The following is a 19,462-nucleotide window of genomic DNA, read 5'->3' on the forward strand; positions in this document are numbered from 1 at the left end:
AAAGACAAGCCATTCACCGAGAAATATTCGATTTGCTGTGAATAAAACAACGATCATGAATATATCACCATCAACGACAACGAAAACAACTGTCACCAACCACCATAACCACAACAAACCATAATTATAGTAACAAGACGAATGACGAACATGAAATTAAAGATGGTGCCGACGACGACGATGACAGTGGAGAAAACAACAATCATGACAATATCACCATCATCAACAACAAAGAAAACAACTATCACCAACCACCATAACCATAACAAAAAAGAATTATACTGACAGTAAGGATGACGACTAAGATGACAATAAAGATGGCGACGACGACGACGCCGGTGATGATAATAAGAAAGGATGACGATGATGATGATGAGGGTGAGGATGATGATGGAAAGAAAAAGGAAGAGGATTTGGACGAAGATGAAAATAAAGACGATGATGATGGTGAATGAGGTACAGGTATAAAGTCTACGGAAGCCACTCTTTTGTTATTGCCATGGATGCTACTGTCGCTGCTGATATCTAGTCATGGTAAAGACCCTTGCTGTTGGATGGACTATAAGCAAAATCATAATTCGTGTGTGTGTGTGTGTGTGTGTGTGTGTGTGTGTGTGTTGTGTGTGTGTGTGTGTGTGTGTGTGTGTGTGTGTGTGTGTGTGTGTGTGTGTGTTTGGTGGGTGTGTGTGTGCGTGTGGATGTGTGCGTGTGTGGGGGAGTATGTGCCGATGCGTGCGTTAAGTATGTGCCTGTGTGTGCGTGTACGCGTGCTTGCTTGAACGTATGTGTGCTGCATATGAATAGATTACGTACTCTTGCAGCATACTTTTATATCTTTTATGTCTCTGTCTGTGTGAATGTACCAGTGTGAGGTGTATGTGTGTGTGTGTGTGTGTGTGTGTGCGTGTGTGCGCGCGCGCGCGTGTGTGTGTGTGTGATGTTTGTACCATGCGTTAAATACATTAAATATTTTTATGACATTTCTCATGTCGGTGTGAATGAAACATGTCTTTCCATTAATGTAATCGTTTAATGAAGCACAACGATCTTTTGTTGACGTTACAGACAAGAAAAAACAACGTTAAAGAAAACACAGTGTATCGGAATAGCTGTCTGTGTACCAGAACATTTCAGTTACCTTTACTGACTTGCCAGATTCTCCCTTCGGTCCTTGAGGACCTGGAGGGCCTTGCACTGTTCCAAATGGCACGTCGACACGTCCCGGCAGACCTACATAACACACACACACACACACACACACACACACACATTCATATAGCAAAAGCATCGGTTACCCATTTTGGATTCAAGCCAAACACTTGTTGAAACAACAAGAAAACCTAAATATTAAAAGAATCACTGTCATCACCCTACCCGGTAATCTAGGTTACCATAGCAAAAGCATCAGTGGCCTATTTTCCGTTCATGACAAGCATTTGTTTAAACAACAACAAAACCTATTAAAAAAAATAATGATAATAAAGAAAAATCAATTCTGTGTTGTTGTTTTTATGTGTAGATGTGGACACGTATAAGACATAATAATGGAGTATCCCGTCAGACCGATGGATGAGTAGGCAGGCTTATCTGTCGGTGTGTCCTCATATGGGAGAAGAGGCCGATTCTGGATGCGCAGCACTTCCCACAGGTGTGGCAAGGGAAAACGTCTCCAGAAGTTGAGCCCTGCTTCCTTCGCTCACGCTTCTCCTTAATGGCCAGCGTATAAGGCATGTAGAAGTATTCCATGTGTATTCTTCTGAATTTTGTGATTATTTCTTTTTTCTCTTCTTTTTTCTTTCTTTTTTGATTGCCTTTTTGTTGCCATTATATTTGTAACATCTTGATTAAAAAGGTTTTAAAAAATCAATATCACCACCCTACCGGGTAATCCAGGGTTGCCGGCCTCTCCCTTGTCCCCCTGTCTGCCCTTTTTGCCCCGTAACCCGGGGTAGCCGGGCTGCCCGTGGTGCCCCTTCTGCCCGCGATCCCCGGGTTCCCCCTTCAGCCCGCGACCCGCGGGGCCCGTGGGTCCCGGCCGGCCGGGTGGACCTGGGGGCCCGGGTACCCCTGGATAGGTCTGGCCGGTTCGTCCGGGTGGACCGGCCACCCCTTTCTCCCCTGGCGATCCCGGCATGCCAGGATTTCCTGTGAATCAAAGAGATTTTGTGGAAAAAAAGTATTTGTTATGTGTTCATTATTTAAGCAATAGAGACAGACAGAATGCACTGACGTAAACAGGGATTTTTTTTTTTACTGGAATGTCTTCGAACAATTTAGAAATGATTTAGACAGCATACTTATATAGCGCTATAGCCTGTTTGTAAGGCTAGGTGTTGATGTGGCAACAAGATTATTTCTCAATATCGCTAACATGATTGCATCAACATTTTTCATGTAAAATAAAATAATAAATGTCTCAATAAATAAAGCTGTTTGTCATTTCTTTGTGTACTGACATTTAAAACAGCAATACGTATGCAGAACAGAACTAAGGGCGAGATTAACTTGTTTTCTTTTTTATTATTTAAAAGGCTAATACCAATGTCAACACAACAACTGAACGGATCTAACGATTTGGTGCTTACAATTCGTTTAAGATCTTTCATTAATATTTTGTTCGGTTTGCCCAGTTCACCAGCACATCCATCTTCACTGAGAAATATAGCATGTTAGTGATCCATCTTCACTGAGAAATATAGCATATTAGTGAAGATAACCATCTTTTAACAAAAGCTAAAACAAAAGGGATTCGTGTGTACGTTGCCTCGATTCTTTTGAGCAAGAAAACCAGTTTTCGAATACGGGGTACCGAAGAGTTTCACACATGCAATTGCCAGTAAACAGTCTAACTTTACTTAAAGAAATGCATCATACCAATACCACTGATTATCATTATTATCACTATTGTTATCTTTATCGTTAGGATAAGTAGTAGTAGTAGCAGCAACAGCAGCAGTAGCAGTAGTAGTAGTAGCAGCAGCAGTAGTAGTAGTGATATTGTCATCATCATTATCTTAAACTCGCACGTCACCACGCTCTCTCGCAACGTAACAGGGGAACAGACACTAGGGGGCCGGGTTGTCGGACGTCTCACCTGGAATCCCCTCCCCAGATTCCCCCTTGAGCCCAGGTCTGCCAGGTAGGCCGTCACGGCCCTGTGGCCCACGGGCCCCCCTGTCTCCCTTCTGTCCGGGGAACCCCTCCAACACGGAGCCAGGCCGCCCGGGTGAGCCAGACACACCTGGAAGTCCAGGTGACCCGTCCACGCCTTTCTCTCCTTTCACACCTGGGTACCCCTGGTGCCAGGAGAATGGTGTGTTGGAAGAGAGGTGGGTGAGATGCAAGAGAAACGCGCGCTTTCGTGTGTGCGTGCGTGTGTGTCCCAGCGCGCAAATACATCTACATACGTGTGTTGTGTACAAGTGAATGTGAAAAGGTGCGTATGAACGAGTGTGTGTGTGTGTGTGTGTGTGTGTGTGTGTGTGTGTGCGTTGACCTTATGTATGTTTATTTGTGTTCCGTGTGTGTGCGTATGTGTGTAGGCCTGTTAACGTTATGTGAGTGCGCGTCTGTCTTGTGCGCGCGTGCGTGCCTATATGCATGCGTGAGCGCGTGTGTGTATAAGCATGTGCGCGCGTGCGTACATGTGAATGTTGGAAGGGGGAGAAGCAGGTGTTTGTGTCGAGGAAAGTGTCGGAGGGGTCGGGGGGGTCGGTGTCACCTGCTAAATGTGTTTACAACCTGACAATCTTTTAATAGGTCAGCTGCAACAGTTGCCGGACTGGCCCTGACAACAACCGGATCATCACGTCAGACAGGCTTCCTTCATGCCGCACCTGCCCGACTGGCCAGTTAGCTGGTGGCTTACTTCCTTCCTTCACTTCTATTCTTGTTTTTCACCCTTCCGAGATCGCGCAGTTAGTCATGTGTAACGTTGCGCCTGCGTTGTCGACTGGGTTTTATGGTTGGTTTGGGTTCATTGGCTCAATGGTGATTTTGTCGCACTGTGCACTTTCATCAAAGATGGCTTGGCGTTTTTTCTAAAAAGTCAACGGCGTCTTGCTTACTTTGTGTTTTTCTTCATTGTCTTTATTGAATTGGCTTCCATCTCCATCCCGACCCCTAAAAACTGACTCTTAAGAAAAATCAACGTTTTTGTTGAAACAATCCATAATAACGACCGGGGAAAGCTAAAAAATTATGAAATACATGAACATGAAGGCTCTTCCTGGACTGCCTTGTGTTAGTGGTATAATGCTGTCGACAGATTCTGGTTCAAACAGGTTTATATTTGAAATTGTTAGCATGCTAATACAATGAAATCGACAGAGCAAAGAAAAAGTGTTCGACAAGATAGGAGTTTATTGTGAGGAAAAATAGGCTATGTTCTGCATATATATATATATATATATATATATATATATATATATATATATGATTATATAAAAATATGAATATTATGTGCATATATATAATTATATATATATTCATTTACTAGTATATGTAAGTATATACCTATGTTCTGTTGCTTGGCACATAAAGTGTCCTTATATGCAGTCCGTGTATGTCAGAGCTGATGATATATTTGTTATATCATTAGCCTAATGTTCGTAAGATGAGTGAATGTGCAAAGTATTACTGTTCATCTACAATTACTACATCTACGTTTTTTTAATTTACCCACTCTATCTCCTTTTCGTCCACGAAAGCCAAACCCGGGCATTCCGAAGTCACCTGCAAACAGAAATGTTGCACAAATACATAAACGCAAAGCACAAGCTTCTCTCTCTCTCTCTCTTTTTCACACACACACATACCTTATATACGCATGAACACACACACACAACTTATATACGCATGAACAGACACACACACACACACACACACACACACACACACACACACACACACACACACACACACACACACTGCTTTCGTGTGTTATAATTGTGTCGACATCATGTATATATGTTTTTCCCTCATAGAATTTGTGCGCCTTATCGTGCTTGATTTTTCACATTATGCTTTTCCTACCCCTCTCCATTTTTTTCTTCTATTTTCTTTTCTTTTATTTCTAAGGCAGGATGGAAAAACGTTGTACAAGCCTATTCTTTTACCCTCACTAAAGATCATATTGTCTTGACTTCGCACACACACACACACACACACACGCACACACACACACACACCCGATCCCCCCCCCACCCACCCGATCCCCCACACACTCATAAAGTCTGAAGGTGGCCATGACAGGTGCCTGAATCGTGCCCTCTAGGACCTACGGAATGGTGGGATGATTTGGGACGTTATTCCGGGACTCCGCGGTCTCCGATATAAATAACCACACACCAAAATGTAATTCAAACACCAGCTGAGATCTGATCATGGAATGCAAACGATCCCTCGAAAATGAACACTACGTTCACTATTAAAATCACAGACCTTCTGTTGTACGGTCATGTTTTGTTTAAATATAGTTTCATCACTGGTGAAAAGCACAGACAGGACAGGGTTGTTGTTTTTCAACATCTTGCTGTATTGTGCTCCTGCAACATACGTACTGTATATGAGTTCACGCTTAGAATGTATGCCCCTTGAAGCCCAAAATGCATAGTTTATGGTTTCATGTCCTCTCCTGATTTATAACTGTGTAGGTGGCTGTACCGACCGTTTCTGGTTGCTTGCGAACTGCAAGTGAGCGCTGTCTACCGCAGCATAATGTATGTATGAATGTAATACTCACAGTTTCATCTTCATTCATACATCGGTCATGTCTTTCAGTAGAAGTCAGACTCACCCTTCTCCCCCTGCAAGGAAAAAAACAAAACAAATATCACTGTAAAAAACAGATCATGTTTCATCTTTCTACAAACACTCATCAAATAATTAGAATGAGCAGTAACCCTACAGGACAGGTTACGAAAACAGCAATTAAACAGAAACCAGAGAATAAGGAAACAGGCTTTACCTTCATTCCCTTCATGTTCCTCAACAGACTCGCATATTCTGTGGTGTTGGCAGTCACCTCTTTCAGCTGCAAACGGCCGGGGGGGCCTGGGGGACCTGGCGGACCCTAAACACATGCACATGATTTAACAATGACATAAACAGCACGTGCTAAGAGGTCTCTGTCGTAATCCATGTTCACGCTTCGTAAGTGGATTACCCTTTAGCTTGAATGTGGTCTATTTGTCGTATTTGTTCTTACAAAGCTTTAAAACAATGGATAACACAATGCGTATGTTATTCACTTATGATTATCAACGAGTAACAGATGTAATGATGATTACCTGAGACACAACAATGCTCGTGACTGAATGGGTTTTTTTCTCTCTCAGTATCTCTCTTTCTCTAACTCTCTTACGATCCCTCTTCTTTTCACATTTTCTGTATCTGAAGTTGCCTTTCTAGTTCTCACTGATGCTCCTCCATGAATGGTGGTTGTGATCCAGGAAATACGGTAAAACTGTTTTCACATAACACACACTGAAACATTGAAAAACACGAACAACACGGGCAGACTGACAACAATCATGTACTCATTAACAACCAACATGATCAGATTATAAACATGCACACATCTGGCACGCACATACATACACACACGCGCGCGCGCGCACGCACCACGCACACACACACACACTTACATAGCGACCAATTCCTGGTAGGCCACGAAGACCCTGAAACAAAAACGAAAACGAAGTTGAGACACTGACATGGAACAGCTCAGAACTCAAATGAGAGATATAAAAGGGCGATGTAATAAAGCATACATTTATTTCCTTCTTTAATAACAGTTGAAACACGTGGCTGCCCTAGGAACCACCTCAGTAATAACTGCTACAATGTAACCAATATAACTGTTCTGCGTGAGCGTCTACATTAATGAACAGAAAACTCAGATGACACTCGAATGTGCGCCTGCGCCTGCGCCATACACACACACACACACACACACACACACACACACACACACACACACACACTTCCTCTAAATGTTCGTAAGTTTCTCTTCTATCTCTCGTGCCACAAAAGAAAGTGAACATACACATACAGATGCTCCAGCTTCCTCTCACACACCCCACCCCTACCTTTATTTTTAAATAAGAGAGAAGGAGTGGGTCCCAGTCAAAGAAACAAGGAAACAACTGGAGAGAGTCAAAGAAAAGTAATTCAGTTTCAGTTTCCCAAGGAGGCGTTACTGCGTTCGGGCAAATCCATATAAGCTACATCACAGGTGTTAGGCAGATGCCTGACCAGCAGCATAACCCAACGCGCTTAGAAAGGCCTCGAGTGCAAGCATACATATTTATGTTCCCATCAGAGTGGATTTCTTCTACAAATTTGACCAGATGACGACACTTTTGTTGCCATGGGTTCTTTTTTAGTGCACCAAGTGCGTGCTGCACACGTGACTTTGGATTATCGTCTCATCCGAATGACTTGACTCTCAGTTTGATTTTCCTGTGAAACTCGGGAGTAAGGGCGAGAGTGGGAATCGAACCCCAGACCCTCACAGACACTGCATTTGTACATAAGCGTCTTAACCATTCTGCCACCTTCTTCTAAAGCAAAATACTTACTGGTTGACCTGACACGCCTGACGGCCCTGGTCGGCCTCTTCCACCCTGCACAGAACACGTGAAGGTTAATCAACAGAAAATCGCCTCTCCCGATTGGTCACGATATGTGTGTGTGTGTGTGTGTGTGTGTGTGTGTGTGTGTGTGTGTGTGTGTGTGTGTGTGTGTGTGTGTGTGTGTGTGTTTGTGTATTTACGGCTTTTAAAAGCCATCCAATTGGTCGGTTTTTCTAATTTGTTTCATCCCCTTTCTGTTGCAGAGGTTCCCCTCTGTTTTATTTAATCCAAAATAGTGTTTCGTTTTGGGTGATAGCGTCAGATTTACTTGTAGAGCAAAGTTCCCATTATTCTAATTAGTGGAACTGTTCGACCCTAACATGTAATATGTCGTCTTGATTACATTACGAAACCTTAATTTGATGAGAAAGAGTGAGAGACAGTGTGAATGTGTGTGTGTGTGTGTGTGTGTGTGTGTGTGTGTGTGTGTGTGTGTGTGTGTGTGTGTGTGTGAGTGAGTGGGCAGGGGAATGAGGTAGGGGAATTATAATGGGCATTTGTGTGCATGCATGGATGTATGTAGAGAGAGGGTGGGGGAGAAACGTATGTGAGTATGTGGGTGCGTTAGAATATTTTTTGGAGATAATGATATTAATGAAATTTGGTACCTTGATTTGTTAAATATGTTTGTTTGTTTGTTTGTGTGTGTGTGTGTGTGTGTGTGTGTGTGTGTGTGTGTGTGTGTGTGTGTGTGTGTTTTTAAATCATACCTTCCTCAAATCAGAATTTCCTTGTGTTGCTCAGTTAATATTTTATTCAAATGGTTGCGAAAATGTCAGTACAACAAACAGTTAATCTGACAATAAATGGTTTCAGTCAGTCAGTGTATTTACGGGGGAGAGACAAAATTGCGTGTAAGCATGCGTCCATACGTGCGTGTGTGTAAGCGTGGTTGTATTGCGTGTGTGCATGTGCGTGTGTGTGCGTATGCGTTAGATCGTGCACGCGGTGTGTGTGTATGTGTGTGTGTGTGTGTGTGTGCGCGCGCGTGTGTGTGTGTATGTGTGTGTGTTCGGGTGTATGTAAGTGAGTGAGTTTGAGAAACAGAAAGACAGAGGGAGATTTGAACCGACAGTCACCGACAGACAACAGAAACCCTCACCGGCAGGCCGTCACACCCAGGTAACCCTCGATGTCCTGGGGGTCCGATTGGACCCGTCGGTCCCTGAAGCACCAGAAATACAATATTTAGGTTCTGATGCCGACACAAAACTGTCAGCAAGGGTGCTTACACTCACAGAGCACAGCCTTTCTCTGCATTACCATAACTACTTTTAGCTTTTGATTTTAATATACGCAGATGGTAAATGCACTGTGGCATGTCTGGTAGGCTGCGGATTAAACCAGTCAGATTGCACAATAATGGGCTTGTGCAACACAGTTCGCGTTATGATGCATTTTGCTTAAATGTATCGTAACATAAACACGTCATTTACCTTCAGAAATCATTATAGCCACGTATATGAATAAACAGTGAGTAGATATTACAAAAGAGATATACTTACAGTCAGGCCATCTTTTCCTGCCGGACCCACAGGGCCTACTGGACCCTGGTGAAAGAAACCATTTCCTTTTACACCCTCCTGCGTAACATACTGTGTCACACATGCGTGCTTTTTTTCACACTACTCAGTAGGGGGTGGGTGGGGTTTACTTGGAGCAAAATCATTTAACTCTGTCAGTCTTGAACACTGAGCTCACTGATTCGAAATAATTATCAGACAACTGTGGAGTGATATATATGTATATATAAAATCGTACAGTACTACATTAATTACTAATGTATGCATACTCATCAGTGATATCAAAGCGAGCAGACACGAATCGTATTATCTTCTATTTTTCAGTCTACACTTTCAAGAAAAGCGATCAACGGTCTGTGTACTCATTTCTTCCTTCAAGCTTGTGCAGTGCTATTCATGCATTCTTTCAAGCATTTGCATGAATGCATTCCTCAAGCCTTGCAAGACTATTCCTCTATTCCTTCAAGCTTTGCAAGACTATTTCTTTAATGTTTCAGGCTTGTGTAAGACTATGCATGTATTCCTTCAAGCCTGTGCAGGACAATTCAAGTATCACTTCAAACTTCTGATATAAAATTTTCCATCTAGATTATCACCTCGTGACCTTCTGATGTTAACATGCTAAAGAGATGAGATGAGAGAGAGAGAGAGAGAGAGAGAGAGAGAGAGAGAGAGAGAGAGCGGTGGAAATGAAGTGAAACGAACATTTTCATAAGATGAGGGTAATGCAGAAAGTACAGATGCTTTTTACGTCCAATCCACAGGCCAAAGAAATGGGGGAAAGGCAAAGAAAACTATACATGAAAACACATGACACATACATGCAAAAACACGGTTTACATCAGAACATATTCGGGAAAACTAGAAACAGGAAAATAAACAAAGAGGAAAGGAGGAGACAGGGGGAGAGAGACAGGCAGGCAATCAATCAACCAGACAGCAAAACGGGACAAAAAGAAAACAAAGAAAAGTAGACTAAAATCTCAAACTCTCTCCTGGAACCTGCACATGATCACCCAGCTGACAAGGAACATTACCCTGAAGCCTCTCGCCCCGTCCACACCATCGAAACCTGGGGCTCCTGTCTCCCCCTTGGCTCCTGGCAGCCCCTGAGTGCCTTGAGGGCCTGGCAACCCCTGGGGACCACGGGGCCCTACTGCACCCTGCACACGCACGCACACACACCGATCATACACCTCACCATCGTTACCTTCACATCTTTTTTTCTTTTCTTTACTGAATGGTGACAGCTACGTGGCTGTGGACTGACTTCTAGTTATTAAACATTAAGAAGTAAATTTTACTCCTTTCACATGGAGGCTGAATCAGATCGATCAGGCACTGTAGCTTGAGAGACAGAGACACCAAGAGAGAAGAGAAAAATAGAATTGTTTTAAATTTCAAAAACGACATTGAACAGACCTCCAGCTCTGTCACAATTAAGCACAACAAAGAACCACAGTGACAAAGAGCATAGGATAATTTTTTTAAAAAGCCAAAAAGAAGAAAGAACACTAACTCGATGATAAAAGCAAAAGTAGCGTCACTAACAAGGTGATAAAAACAAAAGCGACAACATTAACACGATAATAAAAACAAAGGTATTAGCACTAACACTTACAATAATAAAAACAAACAATAGTAACATGATGATAAAAACAAAAGTAACACTTACAATGTTAAAACAAAAATGACAACACTAACACGGTGATAAAACCAAAAGTAACAACACTGACACAGTGATAAAACCAAAAGTATCAACACCAACACGGTGATAAAACCAAATGTAACAACACTAACACGGTGATAAAACCAAGAGTAACAACACTGACACGGTGATAAAACCAAGAGTAAAAACACTGACACGGTGATAAAACCAAGAGTAAAACACTGACACGGTGATAAAACCAAAAGTAACAACACTAACACGGCAATTAAACCAAAAGTAACAACACTGACACGGTGATAAAACCAAAAGTAACAACACTAACACGGCAATTAAACCGAAAGTAACAACACTGACACGGTGATAAAACCAAAAGTAACAACACTAACACGGCAATAAAACCAAAAGTAACAACACTGACACGGTGATAAAACCAAAAGTAACAACACTAACACGGTGATAAAACCAAAAGTAACAACACTGACACGGTGATAAAACCAAAAGTAACAACACTAACACGGTGATAAAACCAAAAGTAACAACACTAACACGGTGATAAAACCAAGAGTAACAACACTAACACGGTGATAAAACCAATCGTAACAACACTGACACGGTGATAAAACCAAAAGCAACAACACTGACACAGTGATAAAACAAAAGTATCAACACTAACACGGTGATAAAACCAAATGTAACAACACTAACACGGTGATAAAACCAAGAGTAACAACACTGACACGGTGATAAAACCAAGAGTAAAACACTGACACGGTGATAAAACCAAAAGTAACAACACTAACACGGCAATTAAACCAAAAGTAACAACACTGACACGGTGATAAAACCAAAAGTAACAACACTAACACTGTGATAAAACCAACAGTAGCAACACTAACACGGTGATAAAACCAACAGTAACAACACTAACACGGTGATAAAACCAAGCGTAACAACACTAACACGGTGATAAAACCAAAAGTAACAACACTAACACGGTGATAAAACCAAAAGTAACAACACTAACACGGTGATAAAACCAAGAGTAACAACACTGACACGGTGATAAAACCAAGAGTAACAATAGTAACACGGTGATAAAACCAGAAGTAACAACACTGACACGATGACAAAACCAGAAGTAACAAACAGTGACAATTACAAAGACAAAAACAAAAGTAAGAACACAAACAGCTGCAACGTTAACAAGAGAGGCAGGCCTTCAAGACTCACTTGTGATAAATTAAGTCCCCTAGCATTAATTACAGAGTATTTTCCCTTTTTTACTACCTGCACCAAAATGTTTGCAAAATAAATAAAAATTCCATGCTTAGCAAAAGAAGTTCCTGTTTGAACAAAAAATGATAATGACTCCTCTTGTTGTTGTGTCAGAATAAGAGGTCAAAGTGCCATGTTTAGAGAATACAAAAAATATAAATATAACAGTAAATGCAGTTTGCATATAATTAGGCTTCTTTTTTATTTTTTTGTGCCCATCCCAGAGGTGCAATATTGTTTTAAGCAAGATGAATGGAAAGAACTGAATTTTTCCTATTTTTATGCCTAATTTGGTGTCAACTGACAAAGTATTTGCAGAGAAAATGTCAATGTTAAAGTTTACCACGGACACACAGACACACAGACACACGGACACACACACACACACACACACAGACAACCGAACACCGGGTTAAAACATAGACTCACTTTGTTTACACAAGTGAGTCAAAAACTAAAGTAACTATACCAATGCTTACAGTTTGTCCAGGTGCCCCTGGTACTCCCGGCCGTCCTTCCAAGCCCTGTAAGTGTAACAGATCACTCTTTTCAATGGCTATATAACAGTAACAACAATATATATTAACAATAATATGAGTAACACGAGCAACAGTAATAGTAATAATAACAATAATAATAGTAAATAGTGATAAGAACATTATCATTATTATCATTAACAATAATGAGGATGATTACAATGATAACATTGATGATGATAATCATTTTCATGATAATGATAACACAACAATTACAGTGGCACACAATCTACCCTCCACCCCCATCCTTTTTCCTACCAATTCCATTCAAAAAATTTTCGTCCAAAGAACAGAAGACTAGAACTATTAGGTGTGATTCCCATAGAGATCGCTCTATACTCGGTAATAGACAATTCTTCACCATTACAATACCAACAAACAAAACTACAAACATAATGCTGTGGTGTACATTCAGCCAAGTTAACTGACTCGGAATTCAGAAAGTAATGTTCAGTCTTTAGAACATCAGATCATCTGTAGATAGATAGATAGATAGATAGATAGATAGAGGTTTCTGAAAAAGCATAAATATACACCCCTGAAGCATTGGAAATGGAAATGATTTACAGCATGTTCACCGAGGGGCTCCCTGGGATACTAAAAAAAATTCCAAGACAAACACATTAAAATCAACAAACAATGAGGCCAGGACATGAAATGTTTAACAAACAGTAAGGCTGCGGCGAAGAAGAGTTATTTCCTTTCACAACTACAAGTCCCAGAAAACAATGCGACCATGGCCAGAAAAGGGGGGGGGGTGAGTGTGTGGGTGTATGTGGCAAGATTTTCAATTTTATTTGAAATATATTGAATTATATTTTGACGGACAGCCATGAAGTAGAAAAATAATTTGACAATATTTGTAGCCCTATTTCCCATTGCCCATGCAGTTCGAGGAGAGTGTGTCAAGTTCCTACAGTGCATATGCTGGAGACGGTCTTTGATCGTTACCAGATTACGGAATGGTGAGTAATTGTCTGTCATTTGTTTTTGTCTATTAGCTTGCTCAAACATTGTGTGGCCTCAGACCCTGGCTTAGTCGTCGAACGGAGTTTTTGCACGCAAACGCACGTGCACGGGTCTCCGCTCGAAACAAATAGGCATGAGTTTTGAGTGCTATTGAGGTCAGAGGTGGACAAAGAGGAAGACGTATGAAAGATTAAAGTTAGGAAAGAAAGCGTATTATGAGAAAAACGACCGCACATATAAATCAACACAAACAAACCATGAAAAGAATAATTAAACCCCGTCCCCGATTTTTGCTGTTGCTGATGATGTTTTGTTTTGTTTGTAGTTGGCTTAAGTGAGTGTGGGTGGGAGGTGTGCGTGTGTGTGAGTGAGTACGTACGCGCGCGCGCGAGCGCGTTTGTGTATGTGTAGAGTCCTGACATATTCACCAGGCGAATGCCCCCTTTCCTTCCCCTTACTCCCACACCTTCATGTCCTCCATCCCCGCACCATCATACCCCCTCTTCCCTCCCTCCGCCAAACACTGGCTGTCTACACCTGCGTTCACACTGAGTGGCCTTGAAAACCAAACAGTTGGCGGTCCGGTTGGTTGACATGTCAGCTTGCACGACTGGTTAGTATTCCGCCGTTACCACCAAGTTCACTCCTTTCGGCAAACTGCCCACTGTGACTTTGGCGCGTTCACTCTGGAGTTAACTTTAGTGTTTTATGGAGACTGTTTTTGTTGTTGGTATCGCTGTTGTTGTTTGTTTGTTTGCTGCTGCTGGTATCGTTGTTATTGTTGTGTGAATGTGTGTGTAGGTGGTTGGGATCAGTCATCTGTTCATCTGTCAGCTGTCTGCGCAATCAAGATCAATCTAAATCAACAATAAATCAAACACTTACGGCAAAAAAAAAAATGCATTTGATTAATCGACGTCTGATTCAGACAAAACCCAACTTTATCGTGATTCACAGATTTAAAATTGAAACCATTTCCCTTCTAGCTTCCTGTCGATACATTTTTCACATTGTAGAAATGGATGATGGCCGTAAGTATAGCTATGTTGTTGGGAGTTGTTTTTTGTGTTTTTTTATGTATGCTGGAACCAGTTCAAATCGTATTCCACTCATATCTCTCTCCCATCAGACGCACATCTCTTTCCATTATACCTCCCGTCGATGGCTTGGTTAGAATGTAGATATGGACGATGTTCTTAAGTAAAGCTATGTTGCTGGGAGTTATATATATATATATATATATATATATATATATATATATATATATATTGTTAATGTATGCTTGAGCCAGATGCTGTTATGTGTATGCAAACACGAACACAAAACAAATAAACAAACAGCACCTACATTAATATAAAAACTGAGCATACTACCGTATTGACAGTTCTTTGTGTCAGTGCAAGCACACACACACACACACACACACACACACAACGCGCGCGCGCGCAAATACACACACACAAAAAACAAACAAAAACAACAACAACAATAAAACCCGTGCACACACATTTTGTATATGTAAAAAAAAATAATACACACAATATACACAAAATGCCTCATACACACATTTTCTGTACATATAAAAATTAAAAAACACCAGACTCACCGGGTCGCCCCGTTCTCCTGGTTCACCCGGGAACCCCGCTTCCCCTTTCATCCCGCGAACACCTGGTTCTCCTTCCACCCCGGGTAGACCCTGGGCCCCCATCATGCCCACCTCACCTTTCGGGCCACGTGGGCCCTGTAGACAATGAGGAAACGTCACTCACTGTCATAGTACTACACACACATTAACTATTGTCTTGTTTGAGCCAAAGAACATTGAACTGACAAGGTTAAAAAAAAATGTTCTCAATCTTTGACTTAATACACATGTATTCAAGGGTTGAAAATGAGTGTTTTCATCATTTCAGTAAATCATATCTATTTTCGTTTACGCTTTATGCGATAAAATTAGGATCAGATATATACAGGTATATGCTGAATTAAATAATCCAAAATGTAAAATAAGCTTCACAGACCTTCACATTCTACTTTAATCCATTTACAGGTGTGGCCGGACGAAGCTGCTCTACATGCACACATACGCATGCACACAATTTCTCCGTATAAAATAATATGCAAATGTGTGTGTGTGTGTGTGTGTGTGTGTGTGTGTGTGTGTGTGCGCCTCTGAGTGTATGTACGTGTGCGTGCGTGCGTGTGTGTGTGTGTGTGAGAGAGAGAGAGGGGGGGGGGAGAAAACGGTTGAAGCGACGTGACGGCAATTCATTTCCATTACACGCGCACCAGGCCATGAATCCTCACAGGACTGGGGGGCAGGGGGGTTGCGGGAGGGGGGAGGGTGTGTGCTGTTTTCTCAAAGTACCGTCGTTTCATCTCTGTGTGTTTGTACTGCGTAAATGATGTGCGATTAACAAATGTGTGCAGCAAAAAAAAGGTGGTCAGGGCGAAGTAGAACCGAAACTTCTGTTGATGTGTATATTTGATACACTGGGTCTTTTGCTTGCCCAGCGCTACACACACTCACTCTCTCTCTTTCTCTGTCCCCTTTCACCACCGCCAAACACGTACATGTTATGTGCAAACGAAGACGATGCCGACTTGATAATGAACACAAAACTCATTATCAGCCAGTCACAGCTCATTTAACCAAACTTACCAAAGGTCCTCTTAAGTCTGTGCACGTGCACCCCCTGTTACACTGCCCCTGAAACAGTCACGTCTGGGCAATATTGAAAACATGGAAAACAGACATAGACAGTCGGGCAGACAAAGAGGCACACTCATGATAACAAATAAATATATTTTTCATCCAAACAATTACCACATAGATATATCTCGCACAAAGCTTCACTCTATTCAAACAGACGCATCATCAGGATAAGTACAGCAGCATTCAGATTCGGTTCACTGCAGAAGTCATTATAAACTGTAACAGTCTGCGGACGACCCCGATATGCACACATCATATACTTTTCTACCGTGTCGCAGACACCATGTTTTCATTACCAAAGAAAAAAAACTCATCGCCGGAGACATAGCGAAAGCACTTTACATGTGATATACTGTGTGTGTGTGTGTGTGTGTGTGTGTGTGTGTGTGTGTGTGTGTGTGTGTGTGATAGGAAGAAGGTGAGCCACAAGAGGTGTCCGAGTTTTAAGTAATGATACACTATTTGTGTGCTTGTGTTTTTTTTAAATAGTATTTTAGGAGTTCGCATCTTTAACGTAATTGTAAGTTAAATTATCTAGTATTTTATTCATTCCATGTGTATTGGTATATGCGCTTACAGCCGCAGGGTAAGCGCTAAAAATGCACAATATTATTACTACTATTTTGCATGGTCTCGTGATTCTATGTTATGTGGAACTGTTACAATGAAACTGATAGATACAAAAATATATGTAACACCTACAACTTTTCATTCATTCACGTACAAACACATATACGTATTCAGGCAATTTCATATAACACGATAGAAGAATATACAAAGACACGTAATAATTATCTAAACAATTCTATCACTATTTCAAAATAACTTTGCAAAAATGTAAGAGATGAATCAAACATAAATAAAACAATGTAATCAAAAATGTTTAATAAATGGGGGAAAAGACAATGTTCGAGCATGATGTAAATCATTCGAAGACAGCAGTTTGAGCTAAGCAGAAACCTCTCTGAAAGAGGAGAGCCTTTGTGATGTGACTGGTATCAGTGCAGTTTTGTCGTCTGGATTTGTCAGATATATCGGCATATCCCCTATGGCAAATGATCCAGAGACACCGGTCACAGTGGTAGCAGGGATAAATCACACTCCATTGACTTCCTAATACTGCCCGTAAAGGACGACGCAAAGAATAAGACTGGTGTTGTGGTCAAATGGTCAGGGCACTTTGTTCTCGGTTCTCGTCAGAGTTTCTTCTCGGTTCTCGTCAGTTTCCTGAGTTCGATCCCAGTCGCAACTGGTGGGTTACGGCTGGAGGGTTTTCCGATCTCTCAGGTCAACGTATGTGCAGACCTGCTAGTGCCTGAACCCCCTTCGTATGTGTACGCACACAGAAGATCAAATACCCACGTTAAAGCTCCTGTAATTCATGTCAGCGTTCCGTGGGGTATGGAAGCAAGAACATACCCAACATGCACCCCCCCGAAAAAGCCGGAGTATGGCTGCCTGCATGGTGGGGTAAATTTAAAAAAAACACGGCCATACAGTTAAAATGTTACATGTATATGTGTGTTTGTGTGTGGTTGACTGAAACCTGACTGAATGACACAGGAAACGAATGATGAGCGCCCAGATGGGCAGCCTGACTCCGTGTTCGTAAAGCGCTTAGAGCTTGGTCTCTGATGGAGGATAGGTGCTGTATAAGTATCCATTTCATATCACCAAAACAAAATTACAAAATGTACTGTCAAAAAGAACTAATAGTTCATGAAATACATTAATGTCTGCACGTTATGCTTGCGGATCCGAAAATGAAGCATGGGAGGTAACAAACGTGTGTCAAACACGAGCGGTCAGATGAGCTCTGCTGCTCACTTCTTCTTTGTCAGAGAACTGACATGGGCAAAGTGTTGAAAATAAAAGCCGTTGATCTTCGAAAAGATGTCATCCACCACTGGCTGACCAAATACGTTCGTACAACATGATAGTGGAGGAAACAAGTGTAGGTAAGAACTAAACAGCAAAGACGTGTACACACACGTGTGTGTGTGTGTGTGTGTGTGTGTGTGTGTGTGTGTGTGTGTGTGTGTGTGTGTGTGTGTGTTACTGCATTGTATTGTGTCGCACTGTATTACTTTTTGTCACAACAGATTTATGTTTGAAAATCGAGCTGCTCTCCCCAAAGAGACCGGGTCGCTTCAGTGCTGCGCCACCTTTTTTCCCATCCCAAAGTCCATTCTTCAACAGAACTTTGGTAGGGGCAACCTTTTTGTTGTCAGAAGTTATTTTACGTGCACTTGTGTCCAGACCACCACTCAATGTCTAGTGGAAAATACTAGCGAGTATGTGATTTGATCCCGCGCTCTCAGATTCTTTCCCTTCCCATGCGGACATGTTACCACTAAACCATCACTCTATGAATGTATCTTCCTTCCCGTTATGTAAACACTTCTCCAACATGCACATCTCATCACTCAGCAGGGGAAGGTTGAGATGAGTGGGCGTTAGCAGCAGGTATTTCCTGTTTCAACCTGCTTGCCCGAGTCACACTGTGTTTACCTGATAAAACAGCACACGGGCTTTCGAAGAAAAAGTCTGGGCAACTCGTTCGCGATAACTGCGCCCTCTTTTGATGGGTTGAAAAGATGCACTTACCTGGATGTCAAGAATCGGTCGGTGTTTTTATATTGCACTTATCAGGTATCTTATAAGTACAGGCGCATGCTTTCAAACGACATGCAGTGCCCCTTAAAAAAAGTGAATAAAACGCTGTAGCTCTCATCTGTCCCTTTGTATGAATCGCCTTTCCCTTCGATTTATCCTATCCGAAGTCCAAACACTAACAGTTCGAATACAGGCTGGATGTTAGTTGCAAGCAGAGCGTGTTCACCATTTTTGTAACACTATATGATACTACTTTATTTATGAAGCACCTTTTCTCTCTCTCTCTCTCTCTTGAAGAAAAAAACCGGTTTAGGATATTGCTATGAAGGTGATGGATGGAGAGAGAGAGAGAGAGAGAGAGAGAGAGAGAATTTGAACAGATTTCATTTCCTGACGGTAACAAAGTAAGCAAGACAATGTTTTTCTTCATCCAGCCCTCGAAGGGTAAAGAGTAAAATAAAACAAAGGGAGGATTCATTATATCAGTACTGCATGCACATTATAATCGTGGATATATTAAT

At 41.7% G+C, this 19,462-nt stretch overlaps 1 protein-coding gene across 1 annotated transcript in view; it reads right to left on the bottom strand.

Moving 5' to 3' along the window:
• The window catches only part of LOC143284921 (uncharacterized), a 70,540-nt gene that overhangs the window by 10,097 nt on the left and 40,981 nt on the right, over positions 1-19,462 (bottom strand). Inside the window, exons 29-42 of the mRNA XM_076592103.1 lie at positions 16,272-16,319; positions 15,216-15,350; positions 12,584-12,628; positions 10,198-10,323; positions 9,143-9,187; positions 8,740-8,802; positions 7,584-7,628; positions 6,648-6,680; positions 5,969-6,073; positions 5,798-5,807; positions 4,685-4,734; positions 3,095-3,296; positions 1,882-2,145; positions 1,139-1,230 (exon numbers count right to left, since the gene is read on the bottom strand). Coding sequence (XP_076448218.1) covers positions 1,139-1,230; positions 1,882-2,145; positions 3,095-3,296; positions 4,685-4,734; positions 5,798-5,807; positions 5,969-6,073; positions 6,648-6,680; positions 7,584-7,628; positions 8,740-8,802; positions 9,143-9,187; positions 10,198-10,323; positions 12,584-12,628; positions 15,216-15,350; positions 16,272-16,319 — 1,263 coding nt within the window. The remainder of the gene's footprint in view (positions 1-1,138; positions 1,231-1,881; positions 2,146-3,094; positions 3,297-4,684; positions 4,735-5,797; positions 5,808-5,968; positions 6,074-6,647; positions 6,681-7,583; positions 7,629-8,739; positions 8,803-9,142; positions 9,188-10,197; positions 10,324-12,583; positions 12,629-15,215; positions 15,351-16,271; positions 16,320-19,462) is intronic.

Source organism: Babylonia areolata, chromosome 1, assembly GCF_041734735.1.
Source record: "Babylonia areolata isolate BAREFJ2019XMU chromosome 1, ASM4173473v1, whole genome shotgun sequence".
NCBI classification, from domain to species: domain Eukaryota; kingdom Metazoa; phylum Mollusca; class Gastropoda; order Neogastropoda; family Buccinidae; genus Babylonia; species Babylonia areolata.